Genomic DNA, 18,271 nt, shown 5'->3' on the forward strand with positions numbered 1-18,271 from the left:
ATGTACAGTTTATGTTTCTGTGTGTATGTTGACAGACTACATCTAATTAAGTGGTTAAATGCACTGTGGCTCCCCAAGCATTGGTAGAAGACTTGAGATTTATTAAAAATCAAACTCCTATTCTTTTTCCCGTATTTATGGCATTGAACAAAAGACAATGGAATACCCAAGTCAATTGTTGGTCTATTTGGCAAAACGATCATTGTTGAGACTCTAAGTCGAACATCTTCTGTCTACCAGGCCTCCTCCGAGCCCTTCAATCAGGATGCCCTCCCCCTGATGTTGCACTGCCGGGCTGGGCTGACCTGCTCACCTGTCTGCCTTTTCTCATCAATTTTATGGCTAATAATTGTAGCTGGTATTTGTTGCAGATTATCCTATCTGCCAGAGCTGCCTTACAAGCATTGTTTCATTCATTCATCAAACAGTCCTTTCAAGTAGTACTGTTGTTCCTCCACCTCTTACAGATAATAAAGCCAAGCCAAGGAGCAGTTACATAGTAAGTCCAAGTTCACACAGCTGCTAAGAAGTGGTGTCTGCCTGATCCAAAGGCTGTGCCATAGCCACTGCCCCGTCCTGCCTCTGGGCATGGGTAGACGTCATCTCTTTTTCAACCCCGCCACCCAGCTCTGAGCCTGGCAGAGGGAGGTGCTCAGTCACTGTCGACCAGTGTTGCACGGAGCAGAAATGCCGGGGACGGTGACACCTTTGCTGTGACTGATTGGGTGTCTGATTCTCTGCTGTGAAGAGGAGGGTGCTGGATCAGACATGTTGCCTTTCCCCTCGCTCTCTCTGTCCACCTCATTTGCCCTGCTTCCTCAGTCCTCCTCCCTCCTAGCCGCACCATGAGGATTCAAGGTTGGAGCTCAGTGCAAAGGGAAAACAGAACTCTGAATGGTCTGTGTGGGATTGGAGAAGAGAGACAGAGTTTCAGAGAGAGAGGAGGGGAGACTGGAAGAGAGACATTAAAATTTACATGCAGGGAAATATTTAACTAATGAAAACCAGATGTTATCTTAAATAAACATATCACAACGTTAAGGTTTTGCATGCTGGTTCAGTGCCCTGTTCTCTCCTATTTGACTTAGTCCCAGAATAATCTGATGGGTGTGGCTTAAAGACGCAGATCACATGTGGAAAGGGTGTTACTCAATCAAACAAAATATCTGGGCAATATCTACTTTATGCACTCAAGCAAGGAAGAAGTCCACAAGAACTCATCAGTCTCCTGGTCTGCAAAGAAGACAGAAACAACATGAGCACAGCAGGAAAAGTAAGCAAAAAATCATTACTATTGGAAATATCTTCTCATTAGTACAATAAACAAAGGGATACAGTATTTGGTGACTAATTTAAAATTCATATCTAAAGTAGAAATGATACACTGAAAACAATATGAAATATGCGGTATAATTTATAATGTCTATTAAACTACAATGGAAATAAGCTATCCTAAGTTACTTTAACAAAAATGGATCAAATTTCTATGTGTTAAAGTCTGTGTTTCCTACTTTAAATATTTGCAGTAAAGTGAGTTTATTCCAAGCTAATTTTAACTAATTTGTAATTCTAAAGTCAGACAAGTCTTTAATCATGAAGTTACCTTTTTTCAGAGAAATTAGTTATAAAAAAAACAGTTATCTATTTTAAGAAAGCATAATTTAAATGTGTTATTCTTTGTAATCAGATTCTTTTTATGAACACCAGAAAGTTAAGTGTGACAAAAATTTTGTGAGAAGAATTTGATTGAGAAGACCTAAATATCTTTTTAACCTTAAGTAAAATCACTTACAAAAGGCACATTAATCTCTAAATGTTATGATCATCAAGGTCAAGCAAGACAACATCACCATGCAAATTCTGATTTGAAAAGCTCTGTTATGGCACAATTTAGGCAATTTCCACAGAAATCCTACGGAACAATATCTTCCCCATATAAAAATCAGCATGATTTTATGAAAAATTAATACTAATTCAATTTGAATTACTTATTAGAGCTAGGAACACAGGTTCTAAGCCTGCCAGAAATTTATACTTATTTCTTCCATGTGTTGACAGGGGAATGGCATGTGGCCATTCAATGTAATCAAATCCTGTTTTTAACTGCTTACTTACAAGATGCTGTGCAACATTTCCAGCACATTTGTTGTGTTAGGAGTGGAGCACACAGTAAAACGTCCTGCTAGGCTCTCAATTTCAAGATTCTGACGTTAGTATACACACACACTGTCTGACAAAACAGGCTCAAAGCCAAAAGATCAATTAGAAATTATGAGTGGCCTATTGTCAGTGTTCTTATTCCACTTTACTTTATTTTCACTGGTTACTGATTAGTATTTGCCTTCTAAAGGAAAAATAATTAGGAAAAAGAAAAATTAAATTTACCAAAACTCAGCTTAAGATACATAATGAGTTCATTAAGCAAAAGTGAAGTATAAACCAATCATATTAATGAAAACAATAAATGATGAAATAAGCAATAGATCCTCCCCTCTCAAGCGCAGTGTTAATAACTTAGCATTTTGATAGCGTTTCATTTATGTTTGTCCTACCTGCATTTTATTTTCCTGAATGCTACATGGTGAAAGCACCAACATCTACTTCATATGATTGTTATGAGAATTTAAAAAACTAATGCTGTAAGCACTTAGAACAGTACCGGGTACATGGAAATAAGTCAATAAATGTTAGTCACCACTATTATTTCTGTTGCTATTTAACTTTTTGTTAACTTTTAACTGCCATGGGGTAGTGAAAGTTAAGGCTGGATTGATCTTCATTCCCTAGACAGGGATCCTCAATCTTTTCATCCAGAAAATACAGCCAATGTTGAATAATACTATCCTGGCAGCGCCTTGTCAGGTCTAAAGACAAAGCCTGGCTCTCCCCCCAGCATGGCCACATGTGCCTGTCACATCACAGGCACCTGACAATCAGGACCTTCCTGCTACTAGGATGCTGTTTCCAAGAATTCTCACATTTATTTATTTTGGCATTGACCATGTTGATCACCCTGCAAAGTGGAAGGATTTGACAAATAATGAAAATGAATTCTCAGAGCAATAAATTCCTATTGAATTGATCATATTTACAATGATGTCAATTCTCACTAGAAAGAGCACTGGTAACTGCACACATTTTACACCAATGAAGATAGGTTTTATGACACATTCCCACGCACTGAAAATATGTGTTCAACTTTCATTTTTAAGAGCATCTGTGGATAAGCTATGCCAGCTAGAAATTCAAACATATAGTTCTCCAGTTTTAAAATATATGTGTGTGAGTGTATACACACACACACACACACACACACCACTAGCTCTAACCTCTGTAATTTTTGGCCCCAATCTAATCTGGAAGGAGCCTCTACACGTAAATTATGTAACCAAACAAGCTGCCAAAGCTAAGTTTCCAATAAATGATGCAAACAAGTAATACACTGGTGTGTAAAGAGAAATCGGAGGAGAAAAGGCAAGTAGAGAAGAGTTGTCATCCCAGGGCAGGGGGCAAGGAAGTATGTAACTGTCATTACAAAGACAGATCCTTTGTCCTAAGCAGAAAACTGAGCAAGGAAGTAATGGATTGATGTGAACAGACACTGGCTCTGTCGGGAAAATAATAGTGATTTGGAACTTCATGTAAAAGCCAACAGTTGTTTGTAAACAACGGATTTTAGGACAGCTTTAGGAAATAGCAGAATAAGCAACTTTGGGAAAAAAACAACATGGGGATGGCCTCGAATAATATATTCTCTTATATCTTAGTGTCTTATTACAGTTAATTCTGTTTCTCTTTCCTATGGTATTGTTTTTATACTTTTTTAAAAAGACACTTTAATTCTCTTTGTAAACCAGAAGTGCTCATGTCCATGAAGCACTTGCTAGCTACCACATATGGGCTAGATGTTCCATGTACAAAGATGAAAAAACCCAATCCATGACCTCAAGAGTGGGGACAAACTGGTGTTATCATTTTGTTTCATTTTCCAGGTGATAAAATGCAAAGCCGCTGTGCTATGGGAGCTAAACAAACCTTTTTCCATTGAGGAAGTGGAGGTTGCACCCCCGAAGGCCTACGAAGTCCGTGTTAAGGTGAAACATTTTTTCCACTTTTATTTAATTTTAGCTTTAAAAAACTTCAGAAAATATTACAAATGGAAAAACCAAAAATCCATTAAGAGGAACATTGTATATGGTAATTCAGACAATGGAAATACATTTGTTATCAAGTAGACATGTGAATATGAATTGTTAAATTGTTTAAAAGTGACCAAAGAGTGTAAAAAATATAATCCTGGTAAAATGAAAAGCAATTTATGTGTCTGTATATTTAAAAAGTGCAAAGGGATATATCAAGATTTCAAAAATCAATTAGCATTAGATACTTTCTTGGAGTTAATCTGCAATTTCTAATTCTATAAAAATGCATTCTTGTGTTAGATAAATATTTCAAGATACATTATTTCCCAGATTATTCTAAATTCTTTAATTCAGAGAAGGAAGGTAAAGAAGGGTTTCAGACTGCATAGCCTTGCTTGGGGATAAACTGCATCTTTTGTATTTGGAAAGAGTAGGGATTGTTAGCAAAATCATTAAAAATGTTTTAGAAGCACAATTTCAGAAAATTCAGTATGTTAACTCCATCAGAGGATCTGAATCTGATCATGTTCTCTTTACTCTGCAGATAGTGGCCGCAGGAATATGTCGATCAGATGACCATGTGATTAGTGGCCATATTGAGAGCCCTCTTCCTGTAATAGTCGGCCATGAGGCAGCTGGCATCGTGGAGAGCATTGGAGAAGGGGTGACCACAGTCAAACCAGGTACAGAAGTCACACTCAGGGGATGTCCCTTGGCTCATGACCCCAAGACCATCCAGCCTGGAGGAAACTGAGGCAAAGGGAGATGGAGGATCTTGCACAAGGTCACAGCCCAGCTGGGCCCTGAAGTGTTCCCTGCTCCCTCCCTCCCTGCCTGACGCGGGCTCGTGGCCATCCGGGCGCTCATGTATCCTCCCCTTCAGCGCATTTATTGAGCACCTATTGATACAAGGTGCCAGACACAGGTTAGAGCACAGGGACAAGAGAGATCACAGGAGACACAGCGCCTGCCACTGTCGAGTCCATCACCAGTAACCCCAGTCCAGTGCTGCGGGGCACTGTCTTCTGCCAGGGCCCAAACAGAAGGAGCAGGGGGACGAGGGAATCACGCCAGCTCGGCCCGAGTCTCTAGGGCAGCGTGTGGAATCTGCTCTGTGCGGAGTGCACACGGGGCTGGGTGGCCACAGCAGAATCAGCACGGTCTTGGCTTAGGTGACACGTGACAACCGTCACCAGTTTCCTCTTCCCACCGAGCCTCTCTTCTTCCCCAGGAAATGAATGACACAGACGAAATGAAGGAACATAGCAGAAGGCACCTCGCCACCAACAGTCTGTTGTATTACCTTTAGCCATGACTAAATGTGACTGCTTACAAATTATAAATTAATTTATATTTAACACTTATTTACCCTAATTTTATTTGTAGTGATACAAATGTTTTCATAGAGAAAGTGTGACTAAATATCAAATTTTCATATCACCATTTTCACATGACCTTTATCTATAAAATGTGGTGGACCAGCCATTTTTCTTGGTCTTCTAGGATAGGTAGTATATGTGATTATACATAAAAATTATGTTTTATTCTAAAAAATCCCATTAGTCAGTAGATTTGACCTTCTGCCTTACCAAATGCTTATTTATTTTATTTATTTATTTATTTATTTTTGAGACAGAGTCTCACTCTGTTGCCCAGGCTAGAGTGCTGTGGCGTTGGCCTGGCTCACGGCAACCTCAAACTCCTGGGCTCAAGCGATCCTCCCACCTCAATCTCCCAAGTAGCTGGGACTACAGGCATGCACCATCATGCCTGGCTCATTTTTTCTGTATATTTTTATTTGACCTATTAATTTCTTTCTATTTTTAGTAGAGACAGAGTCTCTCTCTTGCTCAGGCCGGTTTCAAACTCCTGACCTTGATCGATCCTCCTGCCTCCGCCTCACAGAGTGCTAGGATTACAGCTGTGAGCCACAGTGCCCTGCCCCAAATACTTAAATAAACTACAAAGAGCAAATAATAAAACCAACAGTCTAGTTTAAGCTTCTGCTCTTCGAACTTCCTATAGCTAGAATTAAACTAATAATAAAATGACACCCTTTCTTTTCACCCCTTCTCCTTTCACCATAGCATGAAAAAGAGATAATTCATAAATTATCAACTAAAATCACTTGAAAGTCAGCTCTTCTTCTAAAAGAACGTGCCCAACTCATTGTTAAGGGTTGAGGTTTTCAGAGTCATTTCTTCCATTATTCTTTGTTCTATTTTTGTTAGTTTTCCTCAAAAAAAATTAATATTTTTTAAAAAGCATTCCCTAGATATTAAAGATAAGCATACTCACTTTGAAAACCCAAGAATTGGTTATCCAAATTCTCATTTTTATGTTAGCTCAAATTATTACAAAATATCACCTCTCCCCAACTTCCCATAGAACTAAAGCAGCCCACTTTCAACTATAAATGTTATCAATCCTTACAGTGAGAATTTTGCAGATTTAATCAGGACACTCAATAAAAGTTAACTATAGAAATGCAAATCAAAACCACAATGAGATATCACTTAACTCCAGTGAGAATGGCCTTTATCAAAAAGTCTCCAAACAATAAATGCTGGCATGGATGCGGAGAGAGTGGAACACTCCTACACTGCTGGTGGGACTGCAAATTAGTTCAACCTCTGTGGAAAGCAATATGGAGATACCTTAAAGCGATACAAGTGAATCTACCATTTGATCCAGCAATCCCATTACTGGGCATCTACCCAAAAGATCCAATGACACTCTACAAAAAAGATACCTGCACCCAAATGTTTATAGCAGCACAATTCATAATCGCAAGGCTGTGGAAACAGCCCAAGTGCCCATCAATCCGAGAATGGATTAATAAAATGTGGTATATGTATACCATGGAGTACTATTCAGCTCTAAGAAACAACGGTGATATAGCACATTTTATATTTTCCTGGTTAGAGCTGGAACCCATACTACTAAGTGAAGTATCCCAAAAATGGAAAAACAAACACCACATATATTCACCAGCAAACTGGTATTAACCGAGCAGCACCTAAATGGACACATAGGTGCTACAGTAATTGGGTATTGGGCAGGTGGGAGTGGGGAGAGTGGCGGGTATATACATACATAATCAGTGAGATGTGCACCATCTGGGGGATGGTCACGCTGGAAACTCCGACTTGTGGGGGGAGGAAGAGAAAGGGCATTTTTTGAAACCTTAAAATTTGTACCCCCATAATATGCCGAAATAAAAAAAAATGTTGAAACTGTAATGAAGTATTTCAACGTAAATGACATTTTCCCAACTTGGTCATTCATCTTATCACATACAATGCATGTTGCTTGCAGGTGTCTTTGACAGTCTGTCAAATAAAAAAGTACATTTCTTTGGAAAAAAAAAGTTAACAATACACAGAAATAATTTTTAAAATCCATGTTGTTTTCCACATTTACATTTCCTCTACAGGAATCTTGAGGCACATGGAACCCAAACCAACACCAATGTAGGCAATCAATGACCAGTGACATAGTAGTGACTGGACCCTAGTTCATGGACACTCTCACAAGCTCTAAGTTCTTCCTCTGTAAATTTCTGGAAATTTCACAAGAATCTGTTTTATCCCCTTCCAGGTGACAAAGTCATCCCACTCTTTACTCCTCAGTGTGGAAAATGCAGAACCTGTAAACACCCTGAAAGCAATTTCTGCTTAAAGAACGAGTAGGTTTTTGCTCCTCTCTTTGCCCAGACCTTGAGTTTGCACATAGTCATGCTCCCGTCTCACGCCCTGGTGTGTCTGTGTCGCACTGAGCAGCCTGGGCAAGCCTCGGGGGACCATGCAGGACGGCACCACCAGGTTCACCTGCAGGGGGAAGCCGGTCTACCACTTCGTGGGCATCAGCACCTTCTCCGAGTACACCGTGGTGAATGAGAACGCCGTGGCCAAGATCGATGCAGCTGCACCGCTGGAGAAAGTTTGCCTCATTGGCTGTGGATTCTCAACTGGTTATGGGTCTGCAGTCAAAATCGCCAAGGTAGGAGTGACAGTGGGCAGTAAGACCACTTACACTCACATTGGCAGGAGCCACAAAGGAAGCAATTTCTCACAAGAGTCACAGATTATTTTCATAGCTGTGCAGTGTTGATTACGAGCAGAAAAATGGCCCCAGAAGGAATTGAGAGCATGTCTTTAAAAAGTTCAACTGTTAATCCTAGATAAAACTCTGTTCATACTTGGTTAGGAAAAACTAAAGATTTCATTTGCAATCATTATTCTTCTATATTTTTCCTTTTTTGAGATATTAAATTTTAGGATTCAGAGTTCATTTAGTCATTTATTCTACAATTACAGAGCACCTGTACCTGCATTAGGCACGGGAGGTTCTGAGGCAGCAAAGATAAAGGAAAGGAAGGGTTTGCCTTGCAAGAGCATCCAGTCCATGGATCCCCCGCTCCCACGTTTAGGGTCAACAGTAGATTCCAAAGCTTTACCTGATACATTTGCAAACCAAAGTCACCCACTCTGCGGATTCTTCACAGGGAAGTAATAAGGCTTCGGTGACAGGCTTATTTCACCCACTGTTGGAGTCATCTGCGTCTCCTTCCCCGCCATGAACACACACACACTCCCCACAAGTGGTCAGTTTCAAGGAGAAATGCTTTAAAGGCTCCTCTTCCTCACAAAAGGCTGAAAATCTAGCAGTGTATCTAGCAGTACTCTTCATTTTGTGAAACGGAGGTCCCAAGACATAAAGCTCCCTGCTGGTTAGTATGAGAGCTGACATTGAAATATCTTTCTAAAATCTCTTGCTGTATCTTAAATCACAATACGTAATTGCTAGCACTTTTAAATCACAATCACAAGCCTTGTGTTTTTCTTAGTAAGGTAGAAAGTATTACTGTACCATGTCATACTGAACAACATTTGGTGGATGAATGAGTGAATAGACACACTTAAGGGAATGTACCAATGAGATTACTGGGGACAGGAAGAGCATTTTACCCACACTGAAGGCTGACTGTAGAAGTCTAGGCTTATTAAACAGCCCCTGGACAATTTAAACAATTTAGAGTACATCTTTCCAAATGTCTGTGACTTTGGCACTTACTCCCTTGAGCGATTGTCTCATCTGTTTTGCAGGTGGTCCAAGTGGGCCTCCCCATAGAGGAGAAGCTCAGAATACTCATAATATAGGATTTTATTCACTATTGACATATAGACCAACTTTTTGTTGCATTATTGTTCACTAGTGTATTTTTTAAAGCAGGGTTTACTGGTCATGACTACCGAAAGTTAATGAACCAAGCAAGTGAATCATTGAGGGTTTGACTGAATAATTTCTCAGTCTCCATAAGTAGCCTTTTCCACTTATGCCATTGTCCACAAGCTGCCCTTGTGCCTGTGTGAGATACGAAAGCTGCTATCAGTGGCTCTCCGCCATTTAGATTCTCTTCAAGATTGCCGTCACGGACATTTAGAACTCAAAGATCATCCAGTCCCGTTGGGCTCACCTGGGGACTGGGTTGCACCTGCAGAGATTCTGATTTAACTGGTACAGGCTGTGACTTGGGCATTGGGATGTTTTAAAGCTCTCCAGATGAGTGTAATATGCAGCAAAGCATGAGAACCACTGACCTACTTTGACCCCTCAATTTAAACATGAAACAACTAAAGCCAAAAGAGCTTTTGACAACAGATATGAGAATCTGATGGGCTCCTAATAACAGGCAAGGCTTGGCACTTTGTGAAGCCTAGGCACATTCCAGCAATCATTACTTAATCCATTTTTTCACTTTCTGAATACACAGGTCACCCCGGGCTCTAGCTGTGCTGTGTTTGGCCTGGGAGGTGTTGGCCTGTCTGTCATCATGGGCTGTAAAGCAGCCGGAGCGGCCAGGATCATTGCCGTGGACATCAACAAAGGTAAATTTGCAAAGGCCAAAGAGTTGGGTGCCACTGAATGCATCAACCCTCAAGACCACAAGAAACCCATCCACGAGGTGATCACAGAAATGACCGATGGAGGTGTGGATTTTTCGTTTGAGGTCATTGGTCGGCTTGACACACTGGTACGTACAATGATATGTGGAAATTTCTGCTTCTGCAATCTGGAGTATGCTCTAAGGCAGCAGAGTATAAATATTGTGTATAAATAATATTTTAAATAATGAATGGCAATTTTCCATCTCCTGTTTGTTACCTGGTTTGTTTGATTTATTGTTGAGAAATCTTTCTTTCCATCAGCTAAGTAGGCCCGCCTCAAGTAATATTTCTTTTTTAGAAAAGAAAAGGGTTTTTTGTAATCCTAGCTCTTGGGAGGCCGAGGCGGGCGGATTGCTCAAGGTCAGGAGTTCAAAACCAGCCTGAGCAAGAGCGAGACCCCGTCTCTACTATAAATAGAAAGAAATTAATTGGCCAACTGATATATATATATAAAATTAGCCGGGCATGGTGGCGCATGCCTGTAGTCCCAGCTACTTGGGAGGCTGAGGCAAGAGGATTGCTTGAGCCCAGGAGTTTGAGGTTGCTGTGAGCTAGGCTGACGCCACGGCACTCACTCTAGCCTGGACAACAAAGTGAGACTGTGTCTCAAAAAAAAAAAAAAAAAAAAAAAAAAAGAAAAGGGTTTTTTTTTTTATTTCGGCATATTATGGAGGGTTTGTTTTTTAATTGAAAAACCATTACAGATTTATTTGGTTAATGTTTAGTAAAAAAATTCAAACTCAAGTAACTATAACTAATATAAATTCTTTTCTCAAATTGGTATTGTTTTTCCTCCACATTCTTAATAAAAATGACTTAACAATTCTTTACATGTTTTAATGTATTCCAATTTTTTATATAGTATACTTTCCCTAAAAGGAATGAGCAATTTTAGGTCAAGAATTATTTACCAGCCCCCAAATTTGACCGATATATTCCTACTCATTGCATTGTTTATGATTGCATGAGATAACGCATGTAACAGACTGAGCACAGTGCCACCTGTCCTACAGCAAGCTCTCAGGAAATGTCAGCCAGCGTTACTATTATTGATATGAAATACTATTTCCCATCTTGCAGTGCTTATGTAATCTTTGAAATATACATCCTGTTACTTTCAAATAATTACAAACATCAGCTGCAATGGAAAACACATCTCCAGCTATATTTTACCCACACTGAATCCTCTAGAATCCTGCTGAAAAAGTCCACAGAGACCAACAACTCCCCATTGCTGAGGTTCTCCAGGAAGCCCCAGCAGTGTGGTGAAGGGGAGCAGCACCTTGACAGTAAACCCTTTGCAGCCTTGACCTGGGACAACATGCTGTACAAGCATGGAGATTCACAAGAATCCAACTTTCTCCAAGGCTGTAGTTTTCGTTCTTATGCTCTTTTTCTATTGTTTTCCTGCATTTTCTCATATGGAACTGAATTGCTGCCTTATTCGAAGATACTAAATGCCAGATAGTCACATGTTCTGAGGATATCCGTTCTTCTAAGCGTTATAATCCAAAATCAAAGGACTAATGGTTATTTGTCTGGGGGGATCCTGTACCCTTATCTTACTACGGAACATGTACAAAAGGATGACTAGAGGGGGAAGACTTTCTGGACCCACTTTTGAGGTTACAGAATAATAGGCGTAGTGTAAAGATAAACCAATATACATTTGGCGGGAGGTAAAAACAACGTTTGAAACATGTCCCTTTTAGAAATGGACAAAAGAATAGTAATTGATTAAAAAGGGAAACTATCAAGTGGAGAAGAGACAAATTTTGAGGATGTAGTCATTGCATCTTCACCACCAAACCATTTGGTTCAATGTGCCAGGTTCAAATCATCTACTTAATAAATCAATGAAAAATTAATTAACTAGCTCAAAGATTGCCTGAGAATCATGTGATGATGAAACAGTATCCTTCCTTAAAGAACCATAATTTACATGTTTGTAATGGTGTTTGCCTCCTTATTACTTTAGAAGAAAGTGTTAAATATACACAAATGCATTCATCTATTCTTTCATTCAAAAAACATTTTCTGGGCATTTCCTAAATCCACAGCACTAACCTAGGCAGAAAAAGGAATGAAAAACAAAACGATGTAATTTCTTCCTTCCGCACACTCACAATCTAGCTAAATCCATATGACATCCCACTGGGCATTATCAGTAGAGACTATCAGAGAGTCTGTTGTAAGGACACTCAGTATTGATTTTATTCCAGATGTCTGCCCTGTTATGTTGTCACGAGGCGTGTGGCACAAGCGTCGTTGTTGGGGTTCCTCCTGGTTCTAATACCCTCTCCGTCAACCCTCTAGTGCTACTGACTGGCCGCACCTGGAAAGGAGGTATTTTTGGAGGTATGTACTTACACTTAAAGGCCAAATTGTCGTTAACCTCAGAATCTCTCCCCTTTTACAAGTGACAAGGCCAGATTTTGGAAAGCCACATGGTCAAAAATTAATCAAAACTCCTGTGGCATCTGTAGGCTCCAAATCAACTAGATGTGGAACTAAGGAAGACAGAGGTCCTAAGACAGAATATCCTCCTGTCCCTTTAAACTAAGACCCCTTTTTATACTCGTGACCCCATAAGACACCAAAATTTCTAATGGGACAGAGAAAGTCTATAGTACACGTGAATCTATAATTCATTCTACACTCATCACCCAAATTGAGACAACTGTTAAATTTTCTCCTTGACTTTGGACATAATCCTCTGCACTAGAATTTCTCTGAGACAGCTGATGACTAAGGACTCTTCTTTATCTGGCAAGATTTTTTTAAAAAGTCAAAGCACTGCAAAAGGACATCTATCAAACCACTCTGTATCTCTGAAACCTCAGTAATAGCAGTCTGAGGAATGTGGCACATTTTATAAACTTTCATCTCAAGTTTATTTGGAAAGTCTTCTCTCCAATTCTCCTCCTCACCCCTGGCTGAATCTAAGAATGATTCTGTCTTCTTTTCAGGCTATAAGAGTAAAGAATCTGTCCCCAAACTTGTGGCTGATTTTATGGCTAAGAAGTTTCCATTGGATCCATTAATAACCAATGTTATGCCTTTTGAAAAAATAAATGAAGGATTTGACCTGCTTCGCTCTGGAAAGAGGTAGGTTGTAAGTTGTTCGTTTTTGCTTTTTGTGGTAGGGGGTTGGCTAGCAGAGAATGAAAAAGTAGAAGGATGAGAGAAAATGGGAGTGCCTCGGGTTTGCGTTACCAGCTCAGGCTTCCCATGTAGAGCACGGAGACGCTACCGTGGGCGCTGAGAACAGTTGTGTTGGGCTTCCTGCTCTGTCGGAGCCAAATTATGTTGGTTACAGCAAAAGGGCAGGATCAGAGCCACTCAGCCTTCTTTGCAAGAGACACTCACCTTTGCCAAAAAAAATACTTGGGTCACACGATCCTAATTACAATATGGAGTCACTGAAGCCTCTGCCTCGACCCCTGAATAAGGCTGACATTTAGGGACTGTAAATTTAAATTATATTCAGGACATGCCAAATACTTTCATTGTGGGAGGAGATAGAACTACACCGGGATTTTTTTCTATTCAGACACTACTAGTTTTTGTTTTTGTTTTGTTTTTGTAGCTTACAAAGAAATTTTTACAAATAAAAGTTAAAGGGGAAGGGTACAAAATACTTTTAAATGTTTGTCTTAACTTTTCTCTAAAGCTTAGAAAATAAGCCAATTCTATTAAATATTTACTACTTCTAACATTTACCATTTACAGCCACCTACTCAGATGAATTTCGTCACCTGCATTTAAACAAAGCACAACTAGTAATAGACAGCTATATCCAACCCCTGCTTTCTAGCCCCATAGTCCATGGTTTTTATGCTACCCCACACTTCTTCTCATGGGGTTTTTAACTTTAAGTAGTATTTCCTGGGCACTCACATCAAATGTTATACTAGACACTTCATCTGACTAATATTCTTAAGAAAGGAAAGAAACAAGCAACTACAGAGCACCAGCTGTTCTACTAATTGTCTTAACGGTATTATCTTATGTGATTCCCAAACAATACGGATGTTCCAGTTCCAATTTCACCATCTTAGGAGAAACCTGAGACTCAGAGAGGACACATCCAGGCCCAAACCATGCAGGTAGTTGAGAGGGGAGCAGAATTCAAAGATCTGGTTGTTAGCAAATCAATTCACTTTCTATTAAAACACACTGCAAGAGCGTGTGTGTGTGTGTGTGTGTGTGTGTGTGTGTATGTACACATACATATATATAGAATACAGTAGTCATCAAACGTTATTTATTATCTTCATCATCATCATCATTTTCATCATCATCATCAAGTTGGAAAGATGATGGCTTATAAAGAGATGACCAAACCCAGAGAGCAGTTTTAAACAACAAAGGAATTCACTAGGTGCATCTATATTCACTTTATGAGAGTGTCATACAATTCAGTATGTGTATTTACATATAATGAATCCTACCAATAAGCAAACATCAAAAATTAATTGCAATGCCTGATATTGGTAAGGGTAAGGTGACATGGGCACCTATGTGTGCTGCTTGTAGGATATTAATTGTTCTATTCTTTGGAAAAGGAATTTGGTAATTTGTATCAGAAACATTGAGAAACCTTAGATCCTTTGTGCCAGCAATTTCATTTCTAGAAAACTATTCTACAGAAATAATCAAATATTCAAACACACATATGTGTTTAAGCATGTTTACCTGTTACCCATAATATAAAAGACTAGAAACATCCTGAAAGTCCAACATTAAGTGAATGATTAAATAAATTCCAATCATGTATTAGAATTCCATGAAGCCATTAAAAAGAAATTATTGGATTACATTGGGAGATTTTCCTGATGTAATCTTAGTTCATATAATAGAGAATATAAATTATATATAAAATTTGATCCCAAATTTTCAACAAGCACAGTAAAAATGTACCTACATCTAGAAAAAAAGTTTATTCAAATACAAGAAAATACTAACAATGATTATTTTGAGGTTGTGGGATTAGAGTATTTTTACTTTCTTTTTTATACTGTCCTGTCCTTTATAAATTATCTACAGATATTGTTATATTTGTATATACATGTATAGGTAAAAAAAAAATTAAAGAGGCATGAAGACCACCATCTTCTTCTAAAAGCATTTAACCATCAGAAGATGGTTTTTAGAAAGGGTATGATGTGTAAAGCCAAGTATAAATGTTACATTTCCAACTTTTACAAGAATGAAGTCTCTTACAGTTAATACAAATAGCTTTATTACCTAATTTTAAGAATCTTTAAACATCTCTACATTAAAGCTCTATTAAATTTTCAGCATAGCCCTAGCATCATTAAATTAACAGTTCCTCCAGGCTTGTATCTTGTAATTTATACAATATTGTATTTACACAATTTGGAATGCCAGCACACCACACTAGAGGTATGACCTGAACCAAGCTATACAGCTGTCTAAATCTCTCAGTTTTTATAATCTCTCAAATGGAAGTAAAAGGAAACCCTGCCCACCCCACAGTTTAGGTTGAGGTTTAGGTTTAAATGAGATAATGAATGAAAAGTATCCACAAAGTTTGTGACAAATCGGAAGAACTTTTTACATATTATTGCCCTTTGTTGTTTTATATTCTCTCAATTGCCAGGAACAAGGGCACTCAAAAATGATTTTTTGAGGATGATAATATAGAATTGAAGTCTAAATGACAGTCATGGCCAGGATATTATGAGCAAGCTTAAGATTAGAGAAAACACAAGAGAGAAGAACAACAACAAAAAAGATGAACTGTGTTTTTATTTGATTTGACCCAAATAGTTAGGGGTGGGGATGCCATAGCTGGGAGCCCAGACAGGTTTTCACTAAGACACCTCAGATGCTCCCTGGACCCTCTCCAGGAAGAGTGTGAATGTCTCCGTGTTGACACACTGTCTTTTCTGTCCCATTGCAGCATCCGGACCGTCCTGACATTCTGAGAGCACACAGACGCCTTCTGGAAGCAGCCTTCAGCCTCCTCCACCCGCACCCTCTGCAGCACCAACGGGGCAATGTCATTGATTCTGTCATCAGAGATGTTAGCAATAAACCTCACACGAGAGCTTCCCAAAGGAAACAGAAATTGATAGGAAATTATTTTTCAAGCAAATGTTTAAAATCCAAGTGAGAGCTAGATAAGATGTTGAATATCAGCTGAGGATTTGGGGCCAGTAAACTTTCCTTCTTAATCATTCTACTTATGTCGCCTTTCCCATTGAGGAAATAAATGTCTTCTGCCTTCTTGCATTTTTTGTGTCTTTTTAACCCACAGTCTTTGAAGCCCGGTGAAGGAGACCCTCCACTCGCCCCGAACACACACAGCAGGCTACCGTGCTTGAGGTCTTCTACCTCCACCTCTATTTCCACTGCCTGTATTTTCTTTTTTTATAGAATGTGTCAAGACTCTAGGGCAAAAACTACAGTATGGCCAAGGATACACTCAGATTTATAAATAGAGAAGATCCAGAACTTCTAAGTCCAGGGAATTGCTTACTAATTCAAACAAAATACCACACATTTTCATAGAGTGAAGGAGAGCATCTCTATTCCTTTCACAGTATTCATTTAGAGTGAATATATAATTATTCTTTTAAATAATAACAGGTTTCATGCTTCATGTGATTAATGTGAGGTTCAGATACTAGTTGGGAAAATTGAACTATTCCTTTAACCATGTTCAAAAATCTATAATTTTTACTTTTGGAAGTGCTTCATTGGCTAGATGGTCTTAGTTAGTGATTGCAATCGACTGAAAATGAGTCATAAAGTAATTAAAAATCATATGGTGGCTTGAAGTATAGGGATAGGATAGCAGCAGCTATGAGGACAGCATATAAAATGGTAACCAAGAAATGGTACAACACCTAAAGCAGGATATTTTCTAAGTAGATATATACCCATATGCAGAGGTATATTTTTATAAAAATTAACTTCAATCTAGAACTTTTCTCTTAAGTACCGGGTCTTAAATCAAACCTATGATCCTCAAGTAAGTTCAATATTTTGAATATGCAAAGACCTATAGTACCCATTTGCTAATGCTTTCCCACTCTCAGAGGAAGATTTGCATTTTGAGCTTTATCTCCAATGTGTAAGAAAAAGTTTACTCCTATTCAAGGAATTACAGCTTTCTCCAAAAGTGCTACTTGTTGCTACATCTACAATCTCTTTAATATCACAGAAATTACTCTAGACAGATTGTAAAATAATGTACCATTTACTATGTGACCCTCAATAAGTCCCTGAAACTCCCTGAGCTTGTTCATCCTGTGTTCTGAAAAACATTAAGCTACCCCCACCCAGTATAGCCTTATCAAGTTGAAGGGGATGATGCCAGTGAAAGAGCTTTGCCAGCTGCAAAGTGCCACATGAATGTGGGGAACATTTAATTGTTTTTCATAAATGCTGAAGAAGACGCTCAGTGTCAAGGCACCTTTCAGAATGTCCCTAACATAACATTGGGAGACACTCCCTGTTGCGGTGTGCACTGTGATTTTTACTTTGGTGCTGACAATGTGAGACCCACAAGGAACAAGTAGTTCCAAATGCCCACCTTATCACAGAGGTCATAAAATCCTGCCAGGGGCCGAAAGGCCTGCATCCGGCTTCTACCCTCCTTCCTCCCAGGTTAGGGGAACAGGTGGAGAGGGGTGTCAGGTAGACACTGTCACTGTTCTCACAGAGTGGGTAGGTGTGGGGGGGGAACTTTCTGCACCTTTCACTGGTTCTTAGTTATATTGACCTTAGCAGGGAAGGAGGCAGAACCAAAGTAGAAAAGTGGAACCACAGAGTGGTTGTATCCCGACAAGCCTGTAGTGGTGCACATGGTCAGTGTGTCCTCCAGTAACTCTTGACTCTAGAATCAAGAACTTCTATGTTTGCTACTCTCCCCCAAAAATGTAACTGTGAATGTACATAGCTTGCACACACTTTTAGTCAATAGCAAAATGGTTAGTCAAAATAAAAATATTTTCAAGGTTCTAAGAGAGAAAATTTCATGTTGATGGTTTAATTAATAACTGATCCACTGACTTAGCACCTCCGGAAATAGTACATAATAAAAAGAAGTAATAAAGATGAACTCTGAATTGGCTCTTCACCACTTTGCAATGCACACAAGCAGCTCTAGGATTAGAAAGAAAGTCATTTTGACAGAATTATTAG

The 18,271-nt window shown here is 39.1% G+C and overlaps 1 protein-coding gene across 1 annotated transcript; it reads left to right on the plus strand.

Moving 5' to 3' along the window:
• Positions 1-1,159: 1,159 nt before the first annotated feature.
• On the plus strand, positions 1,160-16,354 carry LOC109730141 (alcohol dehydrogenase 1C-like). The gene is made up of 9 exons (XM_075998623.1): positions 1,160-1,273; positions 3,993-4,094; positions 4,687-4,825; positions 7,743-7,830; positions 7,925-8,144; positions 9,919-10,179; positions 12,316-12,451; positions 13,063-13,201; positions 16,023-16,354. The coding sequence occupies exons 1-9, from the start codon at positions 1,256-1,258 to the stop codon at positions 16,045-16,047; spliced, it is 1,128 nt and encodes a 375-aa protein (XP_075854738.1). The 5' UTR covers positions 1,160-1,255; the 3' UTR covers positions 16,048-16,354.
• Positions 16,355-18,271: the final 1,917 nt, after the last annotated feature.

The sequence above is a fragment of the Microcebus murinus genome, chromosome 29, assembly GCF_040939455.1.
Source record: "Microcebus murinus isolate Inina chromosome 29, M.murinus_Inina_mat1.0, whole genome shotgun sequence".
NCBI lineage: Eukaryota > Metazoa > Chordata > Mammalia > Primates > Cheirogaleidae > Microcebus > Microcebus murinus.

What these genes read in the sequence shown, in the direction of transcription:
- LOC109730141 (XM_075998623.1), top strand. An exon ending in CCTACGAAGTCCGTGTTAAG is followed by an intron (nt 4,095 to 4,686) that starts GTGAAACATTTT and finishes TTTACTCTGCAG; the next exon opens with ATAGTGGCCGCAGGAATATG. An exon ending in AATTTCTGCTTAAAGAACGA is followed by an intron (nt 7,831 to 7,924) that starts GTAGGTTTTTGC and finishes CGCACTGAGCAG; the next exon opens with CCTGGGCAAGCCTCGGGGGA.